Source organism: Rhinatrema bivittatum, chromosome 5, assembly GCF_901001135.1.
Source record: "Rhinatrema bivittatum chromosome 5, aRhiBiv1.1, whole genome shotgun sequence".
NCBI lineage: Eukaryota > Metazoa > Chordata > Amphibia > Gymnophiona > Rhinatrematidae > Rhinatrema > Rhinatrema bivittatum.
In genome coordinates this window covers 120,323,237-120,342,645 of record NC_042619.1, presented here as the reverse complement: position 1 = coordinate 120,342,645, position 19,409 = coordinate 120,323,237, and the positions used below count along the sequence as shown (strand labels likewise).

General features: G+C 39.7%; 1 protein-coding gene across 9 annotated transcripts in view; it reads right to left on the bottom strand.

Annotated features, from left to right (window-relative positions):
- Positions 1-19,409, bottom strand: part of RCBTB1 (RCC1 and BTB domain containing protein 1) — a 115,807-nt gene that overhangs the window by 64,286 nt on the left and 32,112 nt on the right. For all 9 annotated transcript variants that reach the window (XM_029602836.1, XM_029602837.1, XM_029602838.1 and 6 more), the window contains 2 exons: positions 19,078-19,228; positions 12,038-12,204 (listed from right to left, as the gene is read on the bottom strand). In XM_029602836.1, the coding sequence (XP_029458696.1) occupies positions 12,038-12,204; positions 19,078-19,228 (318 nt within the window). The remainder of the gene's footprint in view (positions 1-12,037; positions 12,205-19,077; positions 19,229-19,409) is intronic.

Here is a 19,409-nt window from a genome sequence, read left to right as displayed (position 1 = left end):
CACGTCACCACGGTCCGAAGAAAAAGATTGCATTTAAACACGCTGATGCTCCTCCTCCTTCCTGCCTGTGCAGCCCCGGAAGTAAACGTTGCCGGAGCCGTGTGGGCAGGAAGGAGGAGAAGCATCAGTGCATGCAGAAGAGAAGCAGCGCTTGCGCTTACGGGCCGCCGCAAATCCCAAATTGAGTGGCCCGAGAAGAGGAAGAGGCCCAGTAGCAGGGCCGCCACGACCCGAGAAGATTAGGGCCGCTGCAGAGCCCATCCTGCGGCAACCCGTGAAGAGGAGACCCAGAGGTGAGAAAGAGGCTGAGAGTCTGTATAGGGTGGGTGTGTGTGTGTGCATGTATGAGATGAGTTGAGAGATTGTGTGTGAGAGTGAGGACCTGAATGTTTGCAGAGACAGCATGTGAGAGCCTCTGTGTGTGTGAGAGAGACAGCATGTGACAGTGAGAGCCTGTGCTTGAGCAAGACAGCATGTGGGAGTGAGAGAGAGCGTACGTGTGTGAGAGTCAGACAGCATGTGACAGTGAGAGTCTGTGTGTGTGTGTGTGTGTGTGTGTGTGTGTGTGTGTGTGTGTGTGTGTGTGTGAGAGAAATGCATGTGAGAATGAGAACCTGACTGTGTTTGAGGGAAGAAGATGGAGAGAAAAGAAACAGAAAAAAAAAGACAAGTATAAAAAAGGAATTGCCAAAAAAACTAAGAAAGGGAAGGTGGAAAAAAAAAGCCTGTGACCAACCAATTAGAAAACTAAGATCAGCCAGCAAAGGTAAAAAAAAATAAATAAATTTTTTAGTGATTGGCACATGTACTCTTTGGTAATGTGCAAGAATAGCACTTTCTCTATGTGGATCTCACAATGTACGAGATCAGCATGGAGAAAGTGGAAGCCCACAGGGCCTGCACAGAGGAGGCAGCAGAATGGGCTTCAGTGTCAGTAGTAGCAATCGGCACCTCCTCAATAGCCATGCGGCAGCAGTGACGGTGGCAGCAGAGGAATGAGAGAGGCTCTGAGGTTGCTGGCAAAAGAAAGAGAGGGGGGTCTGCCTTTAGTGTGTGCATGTGTATGCATGGGACTCTGCCTGGGGGTGTATGTGTGTGAATGCATAGGTGCCTGCCTGGGGGTGTATGTGTGTGAATGCATGGGTGCCTGCCTGGGGGTGTATGTGTGTGAATGCATGGGTGCGTGTGAGAGAGAATGACTGGGAGCCTGTCTGGGTGGGTGTGTGTGTGTGTGTGTGTGTGTGTGTGTGTATGTGAGGGAGCCAGTGAGTGTGAGAGCATGAGTGTGTATGAGAAAATCCAAGGGAGTAAGAGTTTGTGTGTGTGGGGGGGGGGGGGGGGGGTGGAGGGGGAGAGTGTTTTAATTGAAGATTTAGCCAATGAAATTCAGCAACAAAAAAGTCACTAAGCAGGTAAGGTAAAGAATTATTTGTTTTTGCTTTATTAATAAATACAGTACATATATTAAAATTATAACTTTGTTATTAGAGCTACAAATATCACAAAATTATGGATTTTTCTAGAAGTGACACCTCCCGAGTTATGCTCGGTTTTTTTATGAATTTTGACACACTGAGCTCAAAAGGTTGGCCATCACTGACCTAGACCCTCAGGGAACTTCTGTATTTCAGGGAAGCTACTATCCCCACCCCACCCCCAATGGGCTGGAGGTCATCATCCGAGTAGCAGACATTGATATCAATTCCCCTCCAGGATCAGATATCAGTACCAACTGTTAGGCAGTTGTAGGAACTCCAACATCAACTGGATATTAATCTGCATCAACACTGATGCTCTTGATGCTGGTGCACCATTGCTGTATCCAAAATCCTGATAAATCTTCGTGTCCAGTTCTTCATCAAGGATTGCCAATGCCAACACAGGTTAGGTGGCCACATCTTCCTGAGAAACCTGGACCCATGGAGATTGATGCAATTCTTGGGAATGCAAGAAGAGGAGATTTCTGCCCCACAGAACGCTTCAGGACTTTCACAAATGCGGCTATAATGTCCCCACTCCCAGCACTAACAGACTGTTTCATGGCCTTCGCTCGACATGAGAACCAAAAGAGGATAAAAATGTCATCTTCTGGTGGGAGGAGACAGGTGGTTGTCTGTCTCCCCAATCCTTGACATCAAGAGGATTTGATGCCCTCTCAATATCAATGTGTCACCAGCATCCAAATACAGCTCCTGGGTCCTTCAATGTCGATAGCCTGGTCTTAAGAGGACCAAAATATTTGTCCATTAGGTCAAGCCAGGACCTACATCCCTAGGGATCATGGTCACACAAAAGATGACATCTCAGGATGTCATGACTAGCCCTTGGTACATGATACATCTATCATGGGGGTCTGTGACAGATGTGATCCTGACACATAAGGATAATCACATGAAGCCACAGATAGCCTTCTCCATAGAGAGAACAAATGAGCAGTTTATGCCTCTCAGTGAACTGCAGAGGCATGAAAAACAAAATGAAACTTAAGAACTGACCAAATACCTATATAAGGATGACTACAAGGAAAGAATAAAACCATGAGAGCCCAGCAATGAAGCAATTCCTACCCACATTTTATTTAGATTTGTAATTCACCTTTCGGACACTTCAAAGCAGATTACATTCAGATAATCAAGTCTGCACCTGAGGCAATGAAGAGTGAAGTGACTTGCCCAAGGTCACAAGGTGCAGTAGCAGGATTGAACCCTGGCTCATAGCCCGCTGCTCTAACCACTAGGCTACTCTTTCACTCCAAAGCAAAGAGCAATTGAAGATGGGATGCAAACACACATGTGCAAAGCACAATGGGTTAAGCAGTACACCACCTTCACCACTTTGTCCCAGAGAGCAAGATCCACCACTGGTGGATTCTGTGGAAAAGATGAGTCTGAAGGAGCCCCTGCAGTATGGTAATGCTGCACATGCCAAGTTGGGCATGCTCAAAACTTCTGGAAACTATGAAACAACATTTCCATGCCAAGCTCCATCTGACAATGTCATCCACTTGTGACAGCTGCCATCCTGCTTGTCCTAGGAGAATACAGAGCCTTGCAGCAGTCTCATGTTGGTCGACTTTACCTCCTCTTATTGAAAACTTGATGCAGTTGTACAGTCACTCTGTGCGTACTGGTTCTCTTCTCCCCTTTATGGCCCTCTAATTCATGTTCCATATGATTCAGCATATAGAGTTCTAAAATTAGTGTAATGAACAGTCTCCTGCCCCTCCCTTCCTATTTCTTCTATCTACTATTCCATGAATGTATTGGTTGGAACTACCTCTGCCGGTACACTATTCCAGGCACTTACTACTCTCTCTTGGTAAAGAAGTATTTCACAACATAAAGATCAGCCACTAAGAACATCAATCATGTTTTCAGAAAGCTCATTTCTGAATGATCACTTATTTGCATTCTAATCTATTTCAAATGTATTTTATTTATTTTGACCAGCGTGACATAATGGATAATCTGGTACACAGGTGAATTCAACATACAGCCATAACAGGTTCAGTGTAATTTAAACAAAAATCAGCCACAAAAGTTTCTTGAAGTGCTTGACACTGCAGCCAGTGCAGTACCCAAGTGGGACCTGCTGGTAAGGACATAGAGCTCACAGGGAACAAAAGTTGCCAGGATGAGGATCTCTAGCAACACTACCACATTCACACACTCTATAGTATTTCTTGGGCTTAGCTGCCTTATTGAGTCCCAGTAATTCAGTGACTGGCTACCCTTACACCTGTTCAATCTTCTGTCTGGCTTTACTGTCCTTGGAAATGCTCCCATTTGTGACATGAGCTACTTATCTGCCCAGCAACCTTTCCACTTATAGCTTCATACCAGTAACCTGTCACGTGATACATCAAAAGCCTTTCTAAAAATCCAGAAGACTGAGTCATATGCACCAAAGCTGAATGCTGCTTGTAAAAACCACCTTACATTAAACTGAAATCACATTCCTGCAGTCTGACCATCCTCTCAATCCATCACCAACATTAAAAGACACAGTATCTCCCACTAAAACCATCCCACCAAAATCCCCTCCATATAATTTCACAGAGATGCCTAGTAATACAGGTACCATACAGGCCCCTGCTGGGAGCCTGGAAGCACCGGTACTAACTTGTACAGCAGACAGGCAGAAACCTGACACCTTATTCTTGGGTCTGAAGTGGCATCCAAGTACATTCTCATCTACGTCATCCTGCACCTGCCATCTGCAATGAGCACTGTGGAAACCAAAATGGGTTAAGCGAAGGTTTCAAAATGCCAGGTGCGGTCACAGGTACTTCTTCCGAATCAAAGTCTTATCACATCGCTGGCTGTGGGGAGCCATGTTAGAGTCCTTTCCTCAGGAGTTTTTGTCTGCTCTAACAGTTTTTGGAAATGGAGGAGGGGGCTGGGGCAAGAGAAATTGTTTTTAAATGAACTTTTGGGAGACCGCTGTTGTATTTCTGTACATTTGTGATATGTACATGTTTTGCTATAATGGTGTGCAGTTGGAAGTCTTTCCAGAACTGCATGGCACCTGCCAAGGCTGTCAATAGCAAGTTTAACATAAGACAGTGAAGTTTGCAAAAGAAAAATCCCCAAAAAAATAAACTGCAAAGGATACCTTGTGAATGTCATGATTCAATTTAAAAAAAAAAAACAAAAAACGAACACCCTCTATCACTTGTTCCTCCTCTGGTATTAGAATACAAGACTCCCATTAAAGATCTTTTGTTTTGCATTTACTTCAGAGAAAAATAATATCATGAGATTGTTTTTTCGCAATAGCCAAGAACTGTTTTGGGGACATAAGATATGGATGTTTCCTGATATCATGAGGTCCACCCAAGAGAGGAGAAAAATTCCTGGAGATGAGAGAAGAAGCTGTGTTAAAATGTTCAAAGTTCACTCTAAGATATCCTTGCAAGTGTATTATTAAGTATCAAAGTTTGTCCTGTGTGTTCTTTGAGCCATCACAGCTCCGTTTTTTTCTTAGTTCTCACCCCAAACCGATCCATACGGTACAGAATGGCAATGACTAAGGGTTTCATCCGGTCACCTAAAATTCCTATTATTGTTTAGAGATAACGTTCGCTTTATAGTTCTTTATACACACAACCCCCACTTAAATTTCCTTTTATATAGTGGTATTATAGAAGATATTATGGAAAAATGTAAATTGAAATATTGTTTATGTTATTTACATCTGGATACCACTTATCTATTGTCACAATGCATAAATTGAGTAAAATTTAAAATTCAATAAAAATAAAATTATTAAAAAAAAAGATTTTTTGTTTTGCCCGTTTGATGGTTTTTTCAAGGGGATAAATGTTTTCTCTCACAATAATAAAGTGCTTTAAATCTTTAGTTCACACGTATCTGGCACAATGTTTTCTCTCTCTTCCAATATAAATGCTTTAGATCAGTGTTTTTAAATCTGTTTTACGATGCCCTGGTTCTATAAGAAAACAAAATATATAGTCCATAATCATAAATTTCCACTCATTTAATTTTAAAAAAAATCAGTCATGCTTTCTAAATATTATGGCTTATGAAGCAAATGTTTTAATTTAAAAGGTTTTATATACCACACTCTTTAAGGAGACTTGTGGTCGAGGCAGTTTACAAGATTACATGCATAAAACAGACAACATGAAGCATAAAACAAACAGAATTCAGTTCATAAGACAATATCATCACACCATCAAAAAAATAATTACAATACCACACCTCATATATGTAGCAGATGACCATAAAACAAATACTATATTGCATTGTCAAAGGCTAGTGTGAAAAGATAAGTTTTCTTGAACTCTAATATTAGATGTTAACCGGAGTGAATCAAGCAGGGCGTTCCAGAGGATGGGACCAGCGACCGAAGGCACACCTTCTAGTGAGACCAAGCCTTGTTAACTTAATTGTGGGGACATCGAAGAGATTTTTGTTCATTGAGCGAAGATGTCTACCAGGTTGATAAATGCAAAGACTAGAACAAAGATTATATAGTAAGTTATGAATTATAGCAAGGACTTTGTACTGTATACGAAAAGAAACAGGAAGCCAGTATAATGAACTAAGGATAGGTGTGTGTTCTTGGTGACTTAAATTAACTAGGATGCGTATTGCTGCATTTTGGATTAGTTGCAGTGGACATGTGGCATTCGCTGGAAGCCCCAGATAAAGTGTGTTACAATAGTTTAGGGCTTGTGAGAATTAAAGCCTGTAAAACTAGACAAAAATCGTTTAGATATAAGAGAAGCTTTAACTGTTTCAGTAGATGAATCTTGTAAAATGAGGATATGTTATGAGTCATAGGTAGTTCTGCATTCAAAATGACTCCAAGATTGCAGGTCTTAGAAGTTATGGGGATGGAATGGATGTTGATAGATTACTCGGAGGGTGATGTGAGGAATTTGGTATAATGGATAGGTACAAAATTTCAGTTTTTGAGGTAAGTTTTCATCTATTATGAGATAGCCAGGTATTGACTGTTTTAATACAAAGAGCAACAATGGATAGATCATTTGACCAGGATGTACTGTAGAGATAAAGAATTGGATGTCACCAATATAGATTTTGAAATCTACACCTAGACCTCCCAAGAGATGATAAAAGTGAAATAAATAAATGTTAAACAGTAAGACAGAGAGATGATCCTTTTGGGACACCTGACAGATTAGTATACCATTTGGAACTGTTCGTACCAATATTTATTTGCTGAGGAAAAATTGAGTAAAAATGAAGAGAACCATTTAAGGACTATGCCAGTGATTCCAATGGATTCTAAATACGAGTAAAATGTTGTGATCCAGGGTGTCAAATGCTGCAGATATATATCTAATAAGACTAAGACAATCAATATTTGAATCAAAATCTCGTGTGAAAGTATCAAATGATGATAGTAACAGTCTCTGTACTGTGGCCTTTTCTGAAGCCATGTTGATTCAGTTGGAAAAAGGCACTCATTGATGTAGTCTGTCAACTGGTGCAAAGCGACTGATTCAACAATCTTTGCTAGTGTTAAGGAGGCAATTGGCCAAAGATTGTTGAGGTCGGTTAGATCTGCATTTTTCTTTTTTGGAATAGGCAATATAGATGCTTGTTTTAAAGTATCCAGAAAGACACCAGATTTAAGGGAGAGGTTAACCAGTTGAGACGATGGTAGGGAAATATGGTCACAAGCTGCCTTTAGTTGGTGACATGGATTAAGTGGACTAGATAATTTCATTTTAGATAGTATAATGTGCAATTGTTGCGTCAATACCCTCAAGAGGTCCAGGTAGTAGCAGTTGTAAGTATATTAGATTTGGGAGTAGGAAGGTAAGAGAATTCAGCAGAGATATTAGTAACTTTTTCCTTGAAGAGATGAGCAACATTATCACAGAATAAGTTGTCCACATTGTGAAAAATATCCTGTTTTAAGGAAGTTAAGGATTTGACAATATTACACAAAACAGTAGGGTTGCCATTTGCGACTTGAACTTTATCTGAATAAAATGATTTTTTTTGCAACATCAACTTGTTTCCTGTATTTGCTTAGACATAAAAAGTATGCGTTTTTGCATTCGGGTAGTGGGTTCGTGCGCCGCTCATGGCGTCTTAGCTCTTTCAACTTTTTTTAAATGAACAGTGAACCAAGATGCATTACATTTTTTATTGCATTTAATGGGCTTCTTTGGGACAATAGAGTCCAATGTATTAATAGAGGTGTTCCACTCTGATACAGCATAATTAATATAGTCTGTAGTGATGGCTGGCATATTTGGGAAGAAAATATTGATAAATTCCTCTGGTTTGACCTTTTTCCTTTTGATAAGTTTTGGTACTTTATTCACCAAATTAGAGTTTTTACACTATTTCACACTGAATGGAAATTAAGAGGTGGACTGACCAGGGAATCATTTCCACCTTTAGATTTATGGAGGGAGGACATACAAACTGAGGATTACAGAAAACAAGGCCAAGAGTATGACCATATCTCTGTGTTGGTTTATTGATCAGTTGCTCCCAATCTAGGCCAGTCATAGCCTCCAGAAATGTAGAGAGAAGGGAAGGAGGAGGATTTCAGAACTCAAAAGAACAGAGTCTTTGATTCTTCCTGAGGCTGGTAACTAACTCTCAGCCTTGCTTTGAGATTTAAATAGCCTCATGTCTAACTGAGCTCCTCCAATACATTCACATAATCCAGTCTACTCTCAGCCATGCATTACCAATGTATACTGTCATCAGAAAGCTTGCAATTCTGTCTCGATTTAACTCTTGCAGATGAAGAGTTTGCCAGTATCATTGCTGTTCACATCGTTGCAGGCATTGAGAAATGTTTCCCCCCTCTTTAAAGGACAAAAAAATTTTAAATCTTCCACTAAACAATCTTTCAATAACCAGTGAGTTACTAAAGGTGTTTTTCCTATTTCTAATACAACCTTTATGCTCAACAATTAGAGTTGTTATCTGATGTTTTATATGACCTGTATATAATTTTTGGCATGGGCACAAACTGGCATAGATCAATTGTGAGGTGTCAGTCAAATTATCCTGTTAACATTTGTTGGAAATGCAAATGTGACAAAAATTTGCATAAAATTTACATACAGAGCATGAATTACATTGGTTTGCCCTTTGCATTCACTATCAGATATTACACTTTGTAAGGAGGGGCAGAATGTATTTAATTGCACAAATGTGTGCCCTTTTAAAGGCAAAAATTGAAATCTTTAAAGCAGAATGTGCTACTTATATATTCCAATGACAAATCATAATTGTTTTAATAAAGTTAGCTTGTGAAGAGTATGTTAAGCACATAGTAAATGTTATATGGGAGATTTTTGCCCCTTCTGCAGCAAGCTAGTACTGTTAGCAAATAATGCTCTCTAGAATGCTTTATTGACAACAGAACTCAGATAACCTCACTGGGCAAATCCTTGAAATGTGTGTAGCCTGGATCTTATATTCTTACACTGTAGAATGCAGGCAGATGCAAAAATTGTTCTACTGGAATACTGTCAATTTGCGTGGATGATAGTATATTGAAGCAGTGTTTTCTCTCAGAAGGCTTTCTGTATATAAAATTGTACATTTATTTACAAAATTTTATATACCGTCTTGCCAAGTGTAGAGCAGAACGGTTAATCCAAAAACACACACAATATGTACATATAAAACATTACAGGTTCATCAAACACTTCAGACTTGCACATTCACACTGCCCAGATGAATAAGTCGTATATGATAGTTTAAATGTTGCTCAGATGGATAATCAATTCTTAAATGCCAATGAACAGAGTCAAGTTTTAACTTTTTTTTTTTTTTTTTTTTTTTTTTTTAAGATTGTGAAATCAGTTATGGTGCACAAGGACTCTGGCATCTTATCCCAGAGTCTGGATCCCACAATTGAAATTGCTCTCTCCTGTACCCCTGGGATTCATCATTCTGCTATAAATATAGCGGAATGATGGCCCGTGGGGAAGTGAAAGAATGCAGCCGGCCACACACTTTTGCCCCCATAGTGCCACTGGAAAAGGTATTTACTGTGGTACTGACGGCGATAACGTGAAAAACATTATCGCCCGCAGCGCTGCTGGGCCATAACCCTGCCCAAACTCAGCCCACACTCCTCCTCTTCCCGATTTAAATTGTACCACAGCAATGCGGCCCTAATGCATGCGATAATGGTACATCGCAGTTTAAAGAATGACCCTGTAAGGAAGGCATCACGTACAGATGGAATGTCCAAGAGACCTTTATTGGAAACGTAATGTTCTTTGTGGGATATAAATGTGGAGGCTGCTCCCAGCCACATGGTGTCGTTATTAGACAGAATTTTATAGATTCATGTGAGGGCCTTAGGTTGTATCCGAAACTGTATGGGTGACCAATGTAGTGAACAAAAGATCAGTGTAATGTGATGAATTTTCTTGTTACTGTTAGGATATAGGCTGCTGCATTCTGCGACATTTACAGAGATCTTAAAGCCGATGTTGAAAGACCTAAAGTAATGAATTATAACAGTCAATGTTTGAAGAACTGTATGGAAATCATCTTGTTCTAGAAGTGGTTTTAATCATTTCTGACTATAAAGCTTATGCTATCCTTGTTTGATAACTGATCGAAGTGATTGGTCAATGTTATTGTCTATTGTCTAGTAACACCCCTAGGTGGCGTATTGAACTTGCCATTGTGATTGTCTTTGATTCAAAATGAAAGTCTAGCGTTTGCTCAAGATTTTTTCTAGTCAGAAGGATTATTTTGGTTTTTCAAGTGTGTAGGCAAAGCCTATTGAAGGATAACCATTTTTTTTTTTTTATTGCTGTAAGATAAAATGTTTGAACATTTTAATGTATATGACAGTGAATTTTCGACTAGAATAAGGAACTGCACGTCACTGGCCTAAAATTGAGACCAATCCTTAAGCAGTTTTGCAAACCAAAATATCCAGAAAGGGAGCCAAGTTATAACTACTCCGAAAATTAAATTGGTCCCTCATGTTAATGAAATGAGAAAATTCTGGCAAATTTGTTTTAGCATCTGAAATGAGGAAAAAAAACAAACAAAAAAAAACAATGAATCATTTCTAACACTATTTCTGTCCAAAATGGCAAGTTAAATAGAGATACTTTCAAATGTTGTGACAAAGCCAAGCCACTAAGGAGGCCACAGTAGCCCCTGTTTCAGTGTTTCGAGTGGACTGGATTATTTGTATTTGTGGGAGGAGTTTAGTTGATAGACATGAGCCCATTTAAATCTCAAAAGGAGCCGAGCGTACTGTATAACCCACAGTTGGACACTTATCAATAAGGGGATTAGCGCCTCTACAACGCTCATCCAACGTGGAGTGAAACTAATAGCGCTCATCACATGCAAAAGAATGTGAATGAGTCTATTAGCTATTCACTTCTGATGCAAGAAAAAAAAAAAAGTGTGCGTCCAAAATGCACATTTTTGCAATCAGAAATTAATGCCTGCCTGGAGCAGACATTAATTGCCGAGAGCTCCTTAAACTAGTACAGAAAAAGCAGAAAAAACTGCTTTTCTGTAATGCCTTCTACTTAATATCGTTGTGATATTAAGTAGGAGGAAAAACGAAACTAAATTAATTTAAAAAAAAAAGAAACACACACCGGCAGTTGGGTGCAGTAAACTGACGCTCAACTAAAAAGCATCCATTTCCTGAACACTTGGCTGTACGGCGTATCGGAAAACCAATGCCGATAAACTCAGTGTGTTTTCCTAACCGGCGGACGCCCGATGCCAATCGGGCTCTCGTAAGCAAGGAGGTGCTAGGGGCGCGCGCAAGTGACCCTAGTGCCTCCTTGCTAACGTGACCCCTAATTTAATATTGCATTGGCCCCAAAATGAGCTGGGTGTTAATATCAGCCTCAGGAAGAAATACTCTCTAATGTTCTCTTGAGTTCTGCAAGTTTAAACATTTGCTTCATAAGCCACAATATTCAGAAAGCATACTTGTAATTTTTAATAAAATAAAATGTGGAAATTTATGATGGACTATGTTTTGTTTTCTTATAGAACAAGGTAAAATAGACTTGAAAACCTTGAACTAAAGCAGTTATATTAGAAGTGAAGAAAAAAAAAACCCAGTGTCACTTAGGGTGAACTAAAGATTTAAAGCACTTTATTGTGAAAGTGAGAAAATGTATCCCCTTCAAAAAGTCAAACTGGCAAAACAAAGGATCTTTGTCAGGGTCTTGTATTAGAACTCATGAGGAAGAACAAGTGATAAAAGGAGGTATTATTTATGACTAATAGCACACATCTGATATTGGAGTTTTTTGGTCCAAAATGATTACTAAAAAAAAAAAAAAGAAAAAAGGTTGTTACTTACAGCTAGAACAAAAATTTAGACTGATTAGGGTCTTTTCACTTTGTAATTTATTTTGTGTGGTTTGTCCCAGAACATTGTTCTGTAAGCATTATTAATCCCCCATGCGAACCAGAAGACAGGATTAAAGAGTCAGAAAGTGCAAAGAAAGAAGACAATGCATGGTAGTGAGGAAAGCAGCAGCAAAGTGAATAAAGGCCAGACTCACCTCTCCATCAGATGTCAGCGTCACAGAGTGATGGGACCCACATGCTACTTCCTGCACTCTTTTGCTCAGCAGGTTGGTGCAGACTTGCAGTGGACTTATCCCCTGTGTTGTAGTCCCATTTCCAAGTTGGCTGTATCCATTATGTCCCCAGGCATAAACTTCTCCATCTGCACAAAATGCACACATGTGTAACTTTCACGCAACTCTGTTCCCACAACAAAATGCAAAAAGGTAAACGAGACAATAAGTACCACAGGAAACAGTTTGTAAATAAAATTCAGATAAGCAGTAGTAGATCAGCCAATGCCAAACATGGGAATGTTCCTGACTTATGGATCTAATACCTTGTCACAAAACACTTTCTGTAGATAATAATGAAGAGAAGAAAATCTATAGCAAAAAAAAAAAAAAATTGTGAAACACTTTTCCATCTCAAACTACAGTCTGAAATAAGTTCTTACTCACTGCAGCTAAAGTTGATAAAAAGTGAGAGAGAGAGAGAGAGAGAGAGAGAGAGGAGAGCACTCACAGAAAAGGAAACAAAGGTTTGCAGGTCACTAGGGTCAGGACTGGTGCAGAAGCTGCTTCACCCATACAGTGCCTACTATCCTTGGGGATACGACGAGCGAGGTAATCAAATTTGCAGATGATACAAGATTATTCAGCGTAGTTAAATCACAAGCGGATTGTGATAAATTGCAAGACCACCTTATGAGACTGGAAAATTGGGCATCCAAATGGCAGATGAAATTTAATGTGGACAAGTGCAAAGTGATGCATATAGTGAAAAATAACCCATGCTATAGTTACACAATGTTAGGTTCCATATTAGGTGCTACCACCCAAGAAAGAGATCTAGGCGTCATAGTGGATAACACATTGAAATCGTCAGTTCAGTGTGCTGCGGCAGTTAAAAAAGCAAACAATGTTTGGAATTATTAGAAAGGGAATGGTGAAAAAATGGAAAATGTCATAATGCCTCTGTATCGCTCCATGGTGAGAACACACCTTGAATACTGTGTACAATTCTGGTCACCGCATCTCAAAAAAAAAAAAATATATATATATATATAGTTGCGATGGAGAAGGTACAGAGAAGGGGGATGGAACAGCTCCTCTATGAGGAAATACTAAAGACGTTAGGACTGTTCAGCTTGGAGAAGAGACAGCTGAGGGGGGATACGATAGAAGTGTTTAAGATCATGAGAGGTCTTGAACGAGTAGATGTGAATCTGTTATTTACACTTTCGAATAATGGAAGGACTGGGGGAATTCCATGAAGTTAGCAAGTAGCACATTTAAGACTATTACTAGAAAAAAAATTTTCACTCAATGCACAATAAAGCTCTGGAATTTGTTGCCAGAGGATGTGGTTAGTGCAGTTAGGTTTAAAAAAGGATTAGATAAGTTCTTGGACGAGAAGTCCATTACCTGCTATTAAGTTGACTTAGAAAATAGCCACTGCTATTACTAGCTACAGTAGCATGGGATCTACTTAGTTTTTGGGTACTTGCCATGTTCTTATGGCCTGGATTGGCTACTATTGGAGACAGGATGCTGGGGGCTTGATGGACCCTTGGTCTGACCCAGTATGGCATGTTCTTATGTAATTCAGACATACACCAGAGCTTCACATGCATATAAGCCCCAGGGATAAGTCAAAGTCACTGCCTGTGCTGAATCCCAACCTCTGCCCACACCAGGTCTTATCAGCACACAGTGCTGCACCATCACATTGGACACAAATTGCCCCAAATGTACTAAATGCACCCAAAGAAATCAGATCTTTACAAGCTCATGTATAAATGTGTAAAAGAATAGAACGTTTTCTTACTGTAAATGGTGCTCTCTGTAGACAGCAGAATGTATTAGCCATGTCTCATGGGTGACATCTGATGGCACTGAATGGACCTCTCTCTCAACTCAGAGCTTTTACTGTGAGCATGTGCAGGATGACTAGTCACTTCTTGTTGGCATTGTTCATGCTGCCAACTCCAAGCCAGAAGCTGCTGTGGAAGTAGAGGCAGAACCCAGTACCACAGGAAGTGCTGCTCCTTGATTTGTCCAACCATTTGAGTTTATCTCTGAAGAGATAATCTCCCAGACTAACTTATCATGAAAATCATCGCGTAAACTGCTGGAAATCAACCAAGCCATACAGCATGCCCCAATGGAGACTGATGGAGGAGCGGGGCATCATATCGTACACCTCATAAACCAAGTGAACTATCATGTTTAACTGGTGAGTAGAAATACAGAACTCCATATCTAATGCATGTAACACCTTTTCACCAAAATTGTCCAGGAACTTGGAGGTCTTTCCCTAGCAAAGCATGTGAATTTTTCTTTTTTTTTTTTATTTATTGCTAATCCCAAAATTAAAAAAAAAAAAGTAAGTTCTGCATCAATGTGAATGAGCTTATGGCATTGTGACTATGACATTAAACAAGTGGTAGACTGAGATCAATTGTATCTGTGATGTGTTACAATGCAAAAGTTCAACAGTGAGTCTGGCAAACAATGTATCTGCACTGTAACAAGTAATTGGTAAATAAAGTTTTTAGCTGAAGAACAGAGTGATACAAAAGAAATACTACTACTACTCATCCTCTAGACATAGTAAACTCATTCATTTGCATAATCCCACATTATGCAAATTTACATATATTTATCTTACTCATAATGCCTGCAGATAATACAGTGGAAAAAGACTTATAAGATATCCTGGGCCTGGTGAGAATCCACTTGACTGTGATCAAATTTCCTTCATATTGTTGAAAAATCCCCAACAAGGCCCTGTCTCACCTAGAACAGCTTCCTCAGGGGGAACCCTTGGAGCAAAAATGACCATGTAGTATGAATGCCATTTGCTCAATGCCATTTGTGCAACATGAGAATGAATACTACCACCATGTTGCTGCCTTTAAAGGATTAGTATTCCGAAATGAGACCTCCGGGAGTCAAGAACAAGTCACCCATTGGATCTGCAATAAGAATCACTGGTTAGTCCACTCTTCTTTTACGAGAGGAAAAAATGTTTGGAAGACGTACAGATGCCATTACAATAAAATGGTGTCACTGCGCCTTCAATGAGAACTGTCATGGCATTTATTGATGCAAAGATTTATGAAGTTCTCAGAGATAAACCTCCCTTCATGCTGACTACATTGTAAGAATGAAAACAAGGTGGCACTTCTTTTTAACAACACCCAAGCTTCAAAACTTCTTCTGTTTATTCGACCTCAAGAACTCAAGTCTACTCCTCAGTGGAGCAGGCATTCTTGAGGAGTTCCTGCTCAAATTAGTAACTAGGGAGCAAGACGAGGTTCTGCTCCATGAGGAGGTTCATCTGCAGATCTTCCATTTTCCAGGCCCAGGACTTCTGGGAACACGGAGACATCCAGCCACAGTGGTAGCAATTTGCCTGGACATGATTTGATCCTAGGCAACAGTCAGACATTTTCCTGCTGCTTACACAGTCCTTAAAGTCATTAACAGTGGGCTTCTTGGAGCCCGACATCCTGTAGTTTGGGGGGTTTTTTTTATATAGCACTGAAAAGTGGTGTTTGGAAGGAGCTACCAAGGCAGCAAGACAATGAGGTAACAAAAATTTTAAAATAATGAACATAGAGAGAGAGAGAGAGAAATGGGTACACATCTATGCAGATGCTCGGATGAAAAAAGACTGGAGGGGCTCCTAAGGCAATATACGAGTGGTAATTCCTGCACATGCTCCATAGAGCAAAAGCTCTGAGCTGAAAAGGGTCCGTCAGATGATAATCACTATGTGCCATTGCTAATTCAGCCCTGCTTGTCAATGGAGAAATTTAATTTTTATAACGGACTGAGATACTATGCAGTGAATACGTTGTTACAGGGTTACAACAGATTTAATACAAGATGAAAAGGATAAGTAAGTTTCCTAACCCAAAGAGCTTACATCATAGCCTAATTGGTAGGAGAAGGAGTCACACCAGAATAAAGCTAGCTGAGGGGAAAGGAGGGGAGAAGGATGCAGTAGTGTATGGAATGAGGCTAGCATCAGGGAAACTACAGGAATGGCTCAAAGATAAAAATATAACTTCAGGCAGGTTTTGCAGTGATAAGAGAAAAAACTTCAAGCATGTTTTGCTGTACTTTTATTATCCAGGCAATTACTAAAATCAGCTAATATATTGTATAGGAAATTAAATGTAATCCAGCATAGGAAAAACTGAACCAAAACTAAGCAAATACACACATTTTACTGAATAGAAAGAAAAAGAAAATCCAAGACCAAAGAAAGAATAACGAACTAAGAAAATAATCTAGAATTGTTAATGTGATCTGTAACAACCAGCACACAATCACAGCATAGCAATCCCAAAATTTAGCCCATACAGAATAGTATGTGTACAAAATTTAGGGAACGAGTCAAATAATGCGAATGCCAATCTCCAACAGCAGGGCAATTTTCCAGTGTTTAGCAATAGAGAGCTTTGCTGCAAGAAGCATTTAGTTTCTTTGATTTTGTAGAAAAATTCTCTCCCAAACACCCTCTCTCTCTCCCAAAGCCCAACAAACCTAGCTCAGGAGTTGGGTACAGCTGAGTAGCTAAAAGGTTAGAGCAGTAGGCTGCAAAGCAGGGAATCCAGGGTTCAAATCCTGCTGACATTCCTTGAGATGTTGGGCAAGCCACTTCACCTTCCAAACAGAATGTGAGCCCCCTCTGGGGACAGAGAAATACCTAGAGAATCCGAATATAATCTGCTGTGAAGGAGCTGGCCTATCACAAAAGGCGGAATATAAATCAAGAAATTAAAATTAACCGTTACAATAAAACGAAAAACGTCAACCCACAAACTCAGTAGTAATGGACAAATCCAACTCCTATGAAAATGCAAACCTCTAAGGTAATGCTTCTTAACTGGTCCACCGTGGGAAAGTCCTGGCTATGCCATGCTAGCAGCACCCATTGTAGAAACCCATCTGAGAATTGAACTCTCTCACGCATTGCCACATGAAGGACCCATTTATCTGGACAAAGGCCTTCTCAGCATCTAATGAGATTATGAGTCCTGGGACTCTTCAAGGTCTGCCCATTTTACAATGTGCATAAGTCAATGAGTATGTTTTTATCACGTACCATATATGTATGATTGAAATCTGCCAAGTATGTCTGATTGCAAGAGCTAGAAATCTTTTTTAAATTAAATTAAAGATTCTGAAGAGAATCTGCTTTCAATGAACACTGGTCTGGGAAAATCAAGTATTTTATATTGTGTTCCAGAAGCATCTGCAGGATTTTGATATCAGTTTTAATCACTAATATTGGTCTGTAAGACCTACAATCCCATCTCATCTTTGTCCTTCTTATGTAACACTATGTCATTAACATTCAAAAGAGTTCACATGCATGCTTCACTAATTGTTAAATAATTAAAACAGTTGAATATGGGTGACAAACCATATTTTTTGTACCTTTCAGCTTGGAAGCTATCTGGGCCTGGGCTTTTCCCCAGGGCAGATCTTAAATCCAAGCATGTTTTAATGAGGAGATGTAGGAAGAAAACAAGTCCCGAACAGAAAGGAGTTTGCAGTGTATTACAGAGGCCAAAGAGATACAAGAAATGAGAATGGGGCTGGAGGGAATGTCATATGGAGGGGTAGGGAAGGATAGTGACTGCAGAGGGACATCATTGACAAAGAGGACAATAAAGAAGGGAGTGAAAGTGATTTACTGGAGTTGGGCCTACCCCAGACATTAAGCAAAGGAGCATAAAAGGTATCAGTTTGTGAGAAAGGGAAGGGAAACAGATGGTGAATGGTAAAGGACAAGTTTGAAAAGAATAGATGAGATGAGCTTGAGGAAAAAAAAAATAGTAGGAAAAATCCAGAACTGAAGTAGCATCACAGTTACAGTGATCACCGGGAAAAGAAGCCATTCCTCGCAGGGAAGACACTGGTTTTAGGGGCACTAAGGATTTCAACTTTTAGTCTTAAATGTTTATTGAATAGTGAAAAAAAAAAAAGCAGTTCTAGCCATCTGGCTTTTAATATTCAGCTCCCCAACCAGAGAAACCCACATGCCCAGATAGCAAGTGCAGTACCCAACCAAGAGCACCCCCTCCCAGTTCCAGCTTCTTTTATTTAAAGTAGCACTTAACCAACAGAACATCAATTATTCTGAAATGCTTTGCACCAATGGAAGGAAAACCAAAAAGGAGTTAAAAGCTATTTCTTCTATAACACTGTAATCTAATTTCACAGATTGTGCACATCTGTCCATCTGTGAGGGAGAAGTTCACAGAAAGCAGTTCCTAGCAAGTTCTAGTCAAGATTTAGAGAAAATAAAAAATTTAAAAAAAAAAAATTTGACATGAAAGAATTTTCATCTCCAAGAAACACAGCACGGCAACTGTATCAAAAAATATTTCTGCATAGCCAATTCTCAGGCCTAGTCTGTGCTGAAGTGTTTAGTGTGAAAACTGGTACTGGTTACATAGAAACAGAGAAATGTGACAGCAGAAAAAGATCATATGGCTTTACCCAGCCTGCCCATCCACGCCAACAATTCAGTTTTAGAATCCCTACCACTCCCTCAGATTCTCTGTGTTTATGCCATGCTTTCCTGAATTCAGATACTATCCTTGTCTCCACCATCTCCACAGGGAGGCTGTTCCATGCATTCACACCCTCTTTCTATTTCCTGCAATACTTTACCCAGGCCCAACACAAGGCTAGCACTTCCAGCTTCCCTGGCACAATTCGTGACCACAGTTTAGCAATACCCACTTTTTTTTTTTTTTTAATGCTGCTTTTTAAATCTTAAAACCTTTTAGCTTTCCCTGCTCATCGCCTTATTAATTTTAACTATGTTTACTAGAATAAATAAATTTCCTGAAACCTATTTGTTTTGTGTTTGTTTCTTTACTAGACTGTAGACTCCACAAGGAAAAAGGACCATCTCTTATGTTTATCTGTACAGCGCTGCATACATCTAGCAGCACTACAGAATTATGTAGCAACAGTAGCAGTAAATAGTAAAGTCTTTGCCATACCTTCAGTGCAAAGCAGCACATGGGGGCCGGCTCCGTAACTCACACGCCTGATCTTCTTCCCACACAGGGCTTCTAGTTTTTTGGGTATAATGGTGCTCAGGTTATCCCCAGTGCCCAAACAATTGCTACTGTTGAGTCCAAATACGAACACCTAAAACACAGACAGCTTGCCAGTCACTGGATTTACTGTTTAGCATCCTCAGGTCAGCAGGACATATACTCCACCTCTAGCAAGTAAAATGACAATTCTGATTTGTGTGCCACAAAAAAAAAAAAAAAAAAAGCAGTTATAAGGGGTTGGTGTCTCTTGCATTCAGACATAAGATTGCTTC